Genomic DNA, 12,709 nt, shown 5'->3' on the forward strand with positions numbered 1-12,709 from the left:
CCAACTTGACAAGGCTGCAATACTATAGTGGAAGTATTCTTCTCATTCTCTTCTCTCGTGAGTAGGACACAGGCAATTTAGTTACGGTTAAACGTACCTTCCTCGTCGCTGAATTACTGGAGTTTTCGGTGTGCTGTCATGGATTATAACTTTGGCAACATCTATCTCCTCACATTCCGAATTCTCGTCCGAAGTTTCTACAATTCAAAATATGCATATTATTCGTATATACATCGACTATGAATACAAAATGTTCTTTATGCTCGCAACATTATTTATACTCTACTCTACTCCGATAGTGGATTTCTATTCAAATGCTATAAACTGCTTAGAGATATTTTTACATAAATTAGGTGTCCTATAATTTACATCTTTTATTAATATCAGCAAATACACTGCCTGAATCCAATGACAGTATTTTTTATCTGATATTTTTATTTATTAAAGTGTTCATAAAAATAAAAAACCTACACATTGTTTAATCACTTGGACTTTCATTAAATCTTCAAAAGAAGCTCAAGGTAAAAAAAAAAATATTTTGTTGATGTTTAATTACGAGCGTATAGAAAAGTTATTTAAAAAATGTCCACCGCAATTTATAAGTAAATTCATAATTCTAGAATATTTCATATCCTGACATTCTCTTGAATATGAAATACCTCCTATTGGTTATTGAAAATAAATACCTACGTTCCTATTCCATAACTCACTCACCTAATCTGCTCTCATGTTTACGTGAAGACTTATATATCATAGGGTTATTATAATCAGCTGTAATTTCGCCCAAAAGATCATCAATATTGGTCATGTTGCCAATATAACGGATCGCTGTTGGAGGCCGTTTGTATGACACTGATTTGGTTGATTTACTTGATTCAGAGTGATGAGTTGAATGAACGTTATCGTATGGTAATATACGAACGTCATAACATTCTCTCAGACTGGAAGAATTTTCAATCTGAAAAAGAAATGGAATAAATTATAGAATGATATAATTGAGAGAAGATGAAAAAGAACTGATAATTACCCCTTCAGGACTGATGCGATCACCGAGAGGATATTTTTCTATTGGTGACCTAGGATATTCAATAGGGAATTTTGATATGGATTTATCTGGCTGTAATGTCGATGCATTCGCTGAAATTCCATGAATGTCTAGTTGCTCGAACGACTCTGACGAATCATCAGAATTGCTTGACTCTCTATCTTGGGTTATATTCTCAATGCCCTCTGGTATATTGGAATTACTGTCCATCCACCAAGCCCTCTCACCCGACTCTATGTGTCTTATTCTATTGGCACGTCTCACAAATGTCTCGTCTTCGGTGAACCCTTTAGAGATGTCAATGTTGTCATGGCTCAAATCTATTGGTGACACTAAACTAGTAGGAGAGTAAACCTCAATGCCTTCAGGTACTTGACTTGGATCTTCACTCATCCACCAAGCACGTTCACCAGATTGCTGATGTTTCAAACGATTTTTATGATCGTTCGTTACACAACTCGTTTTGCTTGAATTTTTTTTCTTAGAAACAGAAGAGCTTAAAGGCTCTCTTTTAGATGTGTCATCTTGGTTCAACCACCACGCTTGTTCCCCAGAGTCTTGTCTACATAATTTAGCGCTATATTTCCCTGAAAAAATAAAAAAAAACTGTTATTTCTTTAATCCTGATAAAAAATTATTTTTAATTTTTTATCTAAGCTTACTACTACTTACCATCATCTGGAAGATTAACACTAACTGTTGTCTCTTGACTGATCTCATCTTGGTAAATATATCCCTGCTCCATCTCTTTTGAAGGATTATCTGAGTTTGAATCCGCCAACCACGACCTGTCTCCGGAAAATTGACGTTTTGGAACCTCACACTCTTTATACATACTAGAATTGGAATTATTTTTCACCAATTTTTTTGACGAATTAGGAGACAATCCAGACTTTTTAGAAATAGAACAATTACTTTGATTTAATCGATTGTTTGATTTTATTTCATGATCACTAGATTTGAGACTCGATGGAGTTGAGGTTTTTATCATCATCAGTTTAGCCTCTTCTGATTGAGTTAATTTATCACTTGGCGAATTATGAGGATTAAAATAAGTTTGATGTGATTTGTCAGTCATTAAAGATAATTCATCAGTAGATAAAGCAAAAACACTAGTTCTTGACGAGCTTAGACTTATTTCTCTTTTTCTTTCAACTCTTGGAGAAGTTGATATTTTACTGCATTTTCTTCTTCTTCGACGTCGTTGTCTATTTTTTTCTAATCTCATTTCGTCTCCGTTTTCACTTGTAGAGGAATCAGAAGTGCTTAGTTCACTGCTTTTTTCTGACGCTGACGCTGTTGAACATGCACTATTTTTTCTTCGAGGTGGAGATTCTGAATTACTTCTAGATGCTTGAAAATTAACTAAATTTGATATTGAAAGATTATTATTAGATCTACTTTTAGGTGAATTATTAGACATTCTAGGTATATGACTAGATTTACAAGTATTTGACGATGTTCTTGCAGAACTTAATTCATTATCTTTTGATTCAGACTCTTGTGAACTTACAGACAAACTTCTTTGACTACTTTTTGTTCGCTTTCTATGGTACTTTGTTCTCGTAATATCCCCGGCATCAGACATATTTAAAGCTGACTTTCTAAAGTCTTTATTAACGTATTTTGTAACCGGTGCAGTCTTCATGGTTGAATTGCAATCACTAGTCTTCGGTACAGGAGGCTTTCCACGTGCGTTTAATGAACTACACTGTTTCGTATTAACAGATATTGATGACGAAGTGCCACCATCACTGGCGACTTTCGAGTGCAACTGCTGCGACGATGGAGATGGCGTTGTTTTTATTTTTATACTTTGATTCGTCAACGAACCAGCTGACGCTGACTTAGATTTGCCACTTGGCATAGTGACAGCGGAACTACTGGATGAGCTGGTCCGTGTTATTTGACGTTGCTGCTTTAAGCTTTTCATAGAACTATTACGAGTTATAGATTTACTCTCGTTGGGAGTTGTTACGCCATCTGAACGTGAAGAAAACTGTCTGCACAACGATAATGATGGTGATGACGAAGATGATGCTGATGATATTGATATAGAATTTTCTTTTTTTTGTAAACTATTTTCTTTCTCACTAGGAGATATTCTATGATCAACCACATTTTCTGTTTTAATGTCATTTTGTGTTAAACTCACTAGAGTGTCTGACGGTTCAAGGTTTGAATGAATATTTTTATTAGATTGGCTGATGGTAGTAGCAGTAGTAGTAGTAGTTTCATGACGTGATAAACTTGATCTGTCATCACTACGTCGATTGTAGCCAAAATTGTTGGTTTTACTAGAAGAATCATAACTTCGTGAGTAAGATCCGGAAGTTTGAAATTTATCGAGGTATGAAGGCCAAGGTGACATTCTTGTTCCACTAGCAAACCTTGAATATCTCGCGGTATCATCCATTCTATCGCTTTGCACTTCAACGTTCTTTGTTTCAATCCTTTTATTAACCTTTGTAATCTCTTTCTGAATTGTTCGAGCAACATCAGCACGTCTAGTTCGAATGAAGGATGAAGATGCCGGAGGACTTGGCGAAGTTGCTCGCGAAACGACAGTCACAGTAATTTGTTTGACATTCTCTTGATCCTTTATCTTTTTATTATTCTTTTTGTCTTCAATTTCTGTCGTTTTTACATCCAAATTTAGCTCACTGATGTTTACCTCATCAGTAGTTGTCTTGTTACATTTTTCATCAGGATTAAGTGCAATAGTTTTTGTGTCGAATGAAGACAGTCTTTCTGATGTAAAGTGGCCAGAAGATGATTCTGTTTTTTGTGATGTCGCGCTATTGACGGATGATGCAAGTGGAGAGGAGTTGGTAAACTTTAAAGTTGTCGGAATTTCAGCTTCAATGATCAAACAACGAAATTAATTTTATAAAATAGATTTAAAGAGAAAAAAAAACAAAAACAAATAAAAAAGATAGAAAGAAAAAAACACTCTGATCAGATATATTTGTATTTTACGATTCCTTACTTGGAGTTGCACTCCTTCCATAATCCGAAATTCTACTATGAACTTTGCAGGAACTCGCCTTTGTCCTGTTAATTTCGGGACTTGGCTCACGAGAACTTCTGGATGGAGTTGTTTCAGAGGTAGGCAAAGGCTTGCAAGAAACTACCGAGTGATCTGTGTGCTCTTTCTTCGTTTCTTCAACTTTCGTTTCATTCTCATGGTTCTCCCTTAACATTGATCTTCGATTCGTGTCCAAGCCATACCTAGTTGTTATTTCAGGCTCTCTACTCTTTTCTCCCAAAGTAATTCTATTACCATATTTATTGAGAACTGAAGAAACTCTTTCATTTGATTTTCTTTCAGGATAAGAGTATTTATCAACAAGTGACGATTTTTCACTACTTTTTCCTTGAACACTATCATCACAATTACTTTTTCCAAAGTTTAAACGGCTTCTACTGTTTGATTTTAAATCTAAAAAAAATACAAACAACCATTACATTATCTTGATTGAATAATATATTTATGTAAATTAATAATGTCAATAAGAAACATGATTTCAATGCACACTGGAATATTTGTAAAGCGACTTATCCTCGTTGCTATGATCACGTTTTAAAAAAGAGTTTCGGTAAACAGATGAAGTGGATCCAGTTATGATTCTGTCTTTACTAACTGCAGAAGTCACTGATGATCGACTGCTAGAGCCAATATTTGAATAATTGAGTCGATAGCCTGCTCCAGTACTGTTAGAACTTGTTCCTGCAGCAGTATGATTTCGAAGCAATGAAATATTAACGCTTGTACTGCTGCTTTTAGGTCTATACGTAATCAAATCGTTCTGTAAACAAATAGAATTACTCAATCTTTGATAACACTGATGACTCAAATGAATATACCAATTAAAATATCTTCTTGATTTATTTGATCAGCAAGTGAAAAGTTTTTATAGATATGATAATGGTTTATTGTTATTTTTCCAATGATAAAAATGGAACTTATTGAATATTATGCCATGACAAAAAACTGTCTATCTGATTCAATTAACATAAGCTTGGCGCAGTGCCCTGTGTCATAAATAGATGACCGGAGTTCGCCTGTAGGGAGTATTAGCCTCTGTGTTTTCGTACTATATTCTAACGGGTGAATTACGAGTTTAAGAACTGTAATTTTATCGAAATTTCAATAATGTATACATATCTGTGGATATGAAACTTTATAAAATGTGTTAATAATGTGTAAATATGACCTGCATAGAAAGATTCTATATTCCAAAAATATTCCAGCATGAATAATAAACACATTTCAATATTATATCATCAGAAATCTCTACAAAATACCATCTAAATATTTATTAAACTTCAATAAATAAAATAATTAACAATAAAAAAAATTGATTACAAATTTTAATAAATCCTGTTTAATAATTTAAGTGAAACTTGACAAACAAGTATGCTTTTAGCAGAGATTTTTGTTTGAATGTTAAATTAAAAATACTAATTAAAGAAAAATATATCTGAGTTTACTATTCATTTACTAGTCTGTTTACTTTCTAAATAATTCTTCATACATTTTGTAAAATATCTTTGGAGCATAAACTCTTTTTATGCAGGATACCATTAAAAAGAAATTCCTTGCATGTAAGTGAGAATAAAAATATCAATAAAAATGTATGATGATTATTTAAATAATAATTCACTCAAATTCATGTCTATTAGTCCATTCAGCATCATTTCCAGTGCCAAACACGTGTATTCCTTCAGCAAGCTCACACCAATAATACTCATGTTCTACTCCAAAATGAATTACACGATAAAAGAAAAAAAGGATGAAATGGATGATGGGTAAACCTACTTGTAACATCTGATTAAACAGTTCTTACTATTCTACAAAAGATTCACGCGCGTGAAACCGTTATCCACGAATGAGTCGTTGCTGAATACTCTAAACTCTAGACCTCGTCCCACTCTACCAATTTCATCCCCGGCCTCGTTTGCTCTGAGCGTTGAGTTTCCGTGCAGCGCTCGTTATTATGGTAATGCTATTCGTGGCGATAATGGAATTGGGACAGTAGTGCCTTGAAAACCCTTCGCCTCGAGTCGTTGCTCTATATCTTTCGCGAGGTAGTGGCACGCGATTCGAAGCGATAAGCGTCGTCCTCTCTTGCTTCACTCTGTAGATACACTCATGTATATATATAGACATTTCAAACAATGGTTGGGAAAATTAAAAGCTGAAGAAGCTAAAAAACAAGGATGATGTTTGTTTACACACTGATTATTTTGTATTGTTAATCCTTTGTTTTGTTAATTAATTGATTGCAGAGGATAATTATCATGTCGGCACAAAAACAAGTTATTCTACTTGGAAAAATGGTTGGTTAATTATGAAGTAAAATTGCTACAAAAATAATCGAGGTGGTTATTAAATTTTAAACATTATTGATAGCTGGCTTACAGAGTTTTGTTACATCGTGAATTATTTATTCACTTAACTACAGAAAAAATTAAAGAAAAATACCGAATAATACTCTTTATCCAGCTTTAATAATAAATGCTACACAGAACCGTCTTTAATATTTAACCATGATGACTACATACACTAGGACAACAATAATTTAAACAATACCTACAGCTTTTCTTATGTATACATTTTTTAACTTTTTTTTTTTAGTTTAATAAATAATTGAATTAAATAACAAACAAAATTGTTTTAAATAAAAAAAGATTTGGGATTAAATTGAAATACTTTTAATGCAATTTAATTTTACTTTTAGCTTATCGATGTAATTTATCAAACAGTAAAATGATTAAAATAATATAATTCGTAGCAAGACATTTATCGTGCGGTATTCACTACATTGATCCAGTCAAGTAAATAAGTAGCGCAACTAAAGGAAACTAATGCATGCTACACGAGAACTCCAAAATCTTCTTGCCAACTTCATGCAACTTTCCGTATCGGTCATTTGTTATTTTGCTTGTTACTTGAGTGTTTCTCTGTAATATATACTAAAACTGTTTAAATGTTACCAAGTTAAAATCTTCCATGCTTGTGCCAACAACAAGTAAACAAAAAAAAAAGAATTCTTGATACATTTACGTAAAATAATAATCAATTTCAAATACAGATTTACTTCCTTCACTGTCTGTCATGTCTTTTGTTTTATTTGATTTTTTTAACCTCCAGATATGAATGTCATCATTGAAACGAGAACGAATAGCCGGATTGATGGAACTTTTAAAAATAGATTTTTAAACATCAGTCACTGGATCGTAAAAACAATTCTCATAAACTGAAAAGCATATATAGAAAATGCAGAGAGACGCGCATTAAGAGTAAAAATAAAATACTGCAACACTATAGGAAATTTGAGATTCTACAGCTCGTAAAACTTCTAGATGAACACAATCGTTCGAGAAAGCCATTATAAATGACATTAAACGATGTTATTAGTTAAATTATTATGATATTTTTTTTTATCCCCACGAGATAATTCTCGCTAGCCGCATCGATCGATACAACGATAAGAAAGAACCTCTATATATTATGTATACATGTTATATAGACTAAAGAATATATATATATACAGCAGACGAGGAAGGTTAAAGCACTGCATTCGTCGCCGCAAGTCTAACAGTGGTTTCTAGCCAGGCATTGCGGAGATGATGGTTCCTTCGTCGACGGCTCCAAGCCACATTTGCTTCACCACGTATACCAATTTCCCTCAACCTTATTTTCTACTACGCTCAAGAAACAGATATTTTCGTTAGGGTAGACGTACTGTTTGTGGCTGTGAAGAAGATTCAGTGATACTAATTAAGACATTACTTCATGGAGACTACCATTTTCTGCAAGATATTCTCTGCAGCAATTTTTAATTTGTAAATATTTTATTAAATAACAATCACAGGTTATATAAATGAGCTTTAATTTTTTTTTATTATTAAAATAAAAAAGCTTCTGATAATCAATTAACTCCAACTATGATCATTTTAGTGAAATAAAAAATTAAATTAACAGCTCTACGTGACAGGAGTTTTTTTTGTCGCGTTTGATGGTATCATTGTAAATCGTTAATGTGGTGGATAAATTTCCAATAATAATGATAACAATTTTATGATATTGAGTGGATGTATTGTTGTGCAGTTTGTATTAAATAAACTCTAATGGATATGCAATGTTTTTTTTTTATTATTAATTTGAGGGGAATAAAATTATTTTAATTATTTCTACAATGAAAAAATATGAAATAAATATGTGTGGAAATTCAATCAAGATAAATTTATTTTTCTTTTTTCCTCGGCATTCGTTAAAACTTAAGAGCAATGATAATGATGGTAATAATGAAAATATGAATATAAATTATATTTAAAATAAACTTTATACCATCGAGGTTCAAGTTAATCAAAAGATATTTCTGACATCCTCTTCTTCCTTATCTTGTTATATCCCCTCAATTGCTGCTTCAATGAAACCTTTTGCAACCAATGTCACATCTTCGTTCGCTTCGAGAAACGCTCAAGATATTTGCATTTTTCTTAGGCAACAAGGTTTTATACAGAGAAATGAAGATAAATATATATTTTCATAAATATTTTCTTTGATATCTCGAAAGAAAAACATTTCTTCAAGATGAAATCGATTTTATTCCTAGCTGTTATCATTTTTATGTAGAAAAATCAAATGCAAGGTATTTTTTTCATCAATCAAAGAAAGAATAATTATTTTAAAACCAATTATGGAGTCTTAAATAAATATTCTTTCTCATAATCTTGGTTATATTTTAACGAGGAAATATCTAGCACAATATAAATATAACAATCGATGATTAAATTGAAAGGTTTGCTTTAAACGAGACAACCAGACGATGACTTGGAAAAGCCCAGCTAATTTTGCTATTTGGACGATCTTATATACTGTCTGTATTCGTTCTATATTCTAACTTCTTCCTCTTCTTATATAAATGTATCGAGAACGAAGATGTTAGCAAATAATTTAATTAATTAAAAATAAATTAATTAACTTGATTAAATCTCAAGTATAAATTTTTAAAAATATAAATAGAAATATAAACAACAGTTAAGAATAGCTTGTGAAGCTTATTAGCATGCACTGTTTAATGCAGTAATATTAAATGAGAAGTTGTAAATTTATCATGAATTTTTGTAACTTGATTTTGAGTCGGGGAAGTGACTAAATATTCTAGTAATTTTCTGTAAACCATTTACTGGTCTTAAAACTGCAACACAGTGTGGTGATACCGGATGGCAGAATTAATCTATTCATTTGCATATCGTATATAACTTTTCTTCTCTCTAGCGTCGAAAGCCATGTTATATCTCGCGTAATCCTCCAATTGAAGTGACCCCTGTGGCCTTTCAAAGCTATAGCAAAAGGATCAATTAGCCACTACACCGACTTTCAGAGGAATCAACTTTGGGGATATGTTACAAAGTATTCATCCGAAATAATTAACGAATTGTTTATACGAAATATTATCTTAATAGGATATTACATTTTCAAATTTTATATCATCCCAACTAATACTATTAGTAATAATTATTTTATCAAAAATAGATTAAATAAATATTTAACTTTATCAACATGATATCATAATTTAATTTTAATTATCCATTATCACTAATAACTTACATAATTTCTAAACGATGACATTTTAAATTTAAAAAAAAATTAGAACACTATTTTTCATCAACTCCAGAGTTCACACATCGATTTAGAAATATTCATCAAATATAATTTCCACATGAAGTCTTAAGTAAATTCACATCAAATATCAATTTGTTTAAACATTTCCGAAAACGAAAGATTACTACAAAGAAGTATGTAAGACCATGAAATACCGTTTGAAACAAAGCTCAAAGCCTAAAGAACCCGGCGTCTGCAAGATACGCTAAAGCTCTGCCCTCTCTTTATCTATTTCATTCTCACTTCTCTTTTCATCTCTTTTTCTTACATTTATACGTGTAATGTTGTCTTCTTCACTCACACATTAGCCTGTTTGTTTCCACCAGCCCTATTTTAAGAATAGCTTTAATCTCTTTCTTATATCCCCTCCAGATTTTTTACTTTCATCTCTCAAGACATTTCTTCAATTTCACTAAATGCACATACTCGTTGGGAATGATTTTAACATCTTTATAATTAATATCAACGTCAGTATAGTAACATTTAATATTACACCTGAACCTTTGTATCCATTTAAACAAATAATATTTTTGAAACTTTATAAATTTAATTTAATTATAAAGATTGTTTATAGATTAATGGAATATTTTTTTTTTAATTGATAAATAATTGTTTGAGAATGTAAAGTTAATCATTATTATTCTGAGAAAGCTTGCAAATGTTTAGTTGAAAAATTAATCAGAGAATAAATGTTTTAATAGGACTAAAACGTGACTGTTGTATCAGCTAAGTAAAGAAATAAAGATATAATGAATGAGAGCTTTTCAAGTTGTCGTCATTAGCTCAAGAAGTGCAGCTGCAAGGGAAGACTAATGATAAGTATGATTTCTGAATGAACGACTGTTTCAACTTACCGCAGTAGTAATATACTTAAACAGTCAGACATAATGCGCGGCGCTGAAATTCAAGAGCTTTTCATGAGATAGCGCCAGTTTTTTGAAAATTTTCATCAATACACTAGTGTTACATATATTTATATTTACTTCAACTGAAAATAAATTGGAATCGTTTGCTTTTAATTCTTGAAAAATATCCAATTTTTTAAAATGTCATCTGCCTATTATTTATAAATTTATAGAAAAGGTTTTTATAAAATATCATTTAAAATATAACCATTGTGTTTCCATCAAATATTTATTCTTTAGTCAAATTTTATAAAATTTTTTTTATCAAAGAAGCATGGAATTATTTATTATTTTTTTCATGTTTTTATCAAAACATTTTAATAAAAAATATATGAAATTTTAACAAATGAAAGAAAAATGGAGTTTAATTGTTTAAAACTATGAAATTGAAGTCAAAATATTTTTCATCTTTTTATAGATCCAACGTTCGTATAAATATCCGGTGGTATGCAATAAAAATATCAATAAGCAACAGTTGGTGCTTCTGTATGTTCTCTTTTCACACAGTACTTGGTAAATACAATGAATACTTTGATTTAAAATGATATTATTGAGTCAACGACATTACGAATATTATTATGAATAATACCTGTAAGACATATTTCCCAACATCTCATATAACGAATCAAAATAGAATTACTCTGCTGCCTCTAAGACATTATTATATTCCAAGTAATCATCTTAACATTCCGTGTCAAGTTTTACAACTATTTTAGATGTTGACTCATACTAATAAGTTTGATTTATCCTTTTATTTTGAATATTTCACATTCCATAAATATGTTTTATCATAAAAATAAATATCCAAAAAACTTTTAAGAGCATTATTTTATTGAACTGTTTATAAACATTCGACCGTGATTTTAAATGATTCTTCAAGTACCTTGGAACAAAAAGTCTACTGCTAAGAAGTCAAATAGTGGTATATTTAGAGAATTAGGACAGCATGTCTTCAATAAGAAACATGCCGGAGCTAATTTACCTATCTTTTTTAACTTTTTAAATTAAAAATATACACTTAACTGCTATTATATTATTTATTTATCTCCTATTCCTTCAAATACCATTCCAGACACTCGATATAATTATCATGGATCCATAAAATCCTTATTTCACTGTATGTTTAACGAATAAAGTGAAATTAATGAATCAAATAATTCTCTATGAGGTAGCCAAAAATACACAACAGAGATGTATTAAAAATAGATGCTAGAGGGAAGTAAAGAAAGAAAGAAAAGAGATGATCAGATGAAAGTTTTAATTTAAAAACTAAAATTGAAAGATGCAATGCCATAGCCCAAGCTCAACCAGTTTGAGCTGTATAGTCAAACTTTTTAAGATCTACAAAACAGAGATGTCCTGAGTTATTCTTGTACCAAATGCTGTTTGGAATTCAACAGCAGAGCGAGCTAGTGGTTGTTATATATACAGGAGTGCAAACTACAACCAAGTTTCGTGCGGAAGAAAACGACATGAACGATGATGATGATGAAGAGGAGAAGAATCAGAGGAGGCTAATCTCAAATTACGCAGCGAGCTTTAGCTAGGCCGTCAAGAATCTCTGGCCCACCACTCTCTGGCAACCTTTTATAGACACTCAATAGTAGTAGGGTAAAATACATTCAAGAGCATGAAAAATATCATAATAATTTTTCATCATTTTCTAGAATTAACTTAAGTAGGCTGAAAAAAGCACCTTGATTTACCAGAAAAAATAAAATGGTATTTTAATTCACCAACAAGACAGTTAGATTAAAATAAATGAAAACATGATGAATTACTAGGAAATAAATTAGACACGGTGACGGTATAATAAGGCTATGTTAGAGGAAAATGTCACACATTAATTGATGGGATATGCAAGCAAAAGCCAAATGTGTCAAATATAGTAAGGAGACAATGGAAAATCCACCTCCAATTTCTCAACAGCAGTGTCAGCAATGATTACACAATATTGGCATAATGTTTTTGGAAATCCAAGAGTTAGTTCGTTGCAGTAAATGATGTTATAAAGAAATAAAACACTTCTGAAAGTGTCTGGATTTTGCGTCGACGATCAGGGTATATTCTGGTGGAGGTGGC

At 31.4% G+C, this 12,709-nt stretch overlaps 1 protein-coding gene across 1 annotated transcript; it reads right to left on the bottom strand.

Annotated features, from left to right (window-relative positions):
- Positions 1-1,436: 1,436 nt before the first annotated feature.
- Positions 1,437-9,918, bottom strand: LOC118065428 (flocculation protein FLO11-like). The gene is made up of 6 exons (XM_035080704.1): positions 9,669-9,918; positions 4,584-4,854; positions 4,035-4,487; positions 1,961-3,904; positions 1,718-1,881; positions 1,437-1,632 (listed from the first exon to the last, which is right to left on the bottom strand). Exons 1-6 carry the CDS (start codon positions 9,687-9,689, stop codon positions 1,576-1,578), a joined length of 2,910 nt encoding a protein of 969 aa, XP_034936595.1. The 5' UTR covers positions 9,690-9,918; the 3' UTR covers positions 1,437-1,575.
- Between the last annotated feature and the right edge of the window lie 2,791 nt (positions 9,919-12,709).

Source organism: Chelonus insularis, unplaced genomic scaffold, assembly GCF_013357705.1.
Source record: "Chelonus insularis isolate UGA/USDA-ARS -01 unplaced genomic scaffold, ASM1335770v1 contig_310_pilon, whole genome shotgun sequence".
Classification (NCBI taxonomy): domain Eukaryota; kingdom Metazoa; phylum Arthropoda; class Insecta; order Hymenoptera; family Braconidae; genus Chelonus; species Chelonus insularis.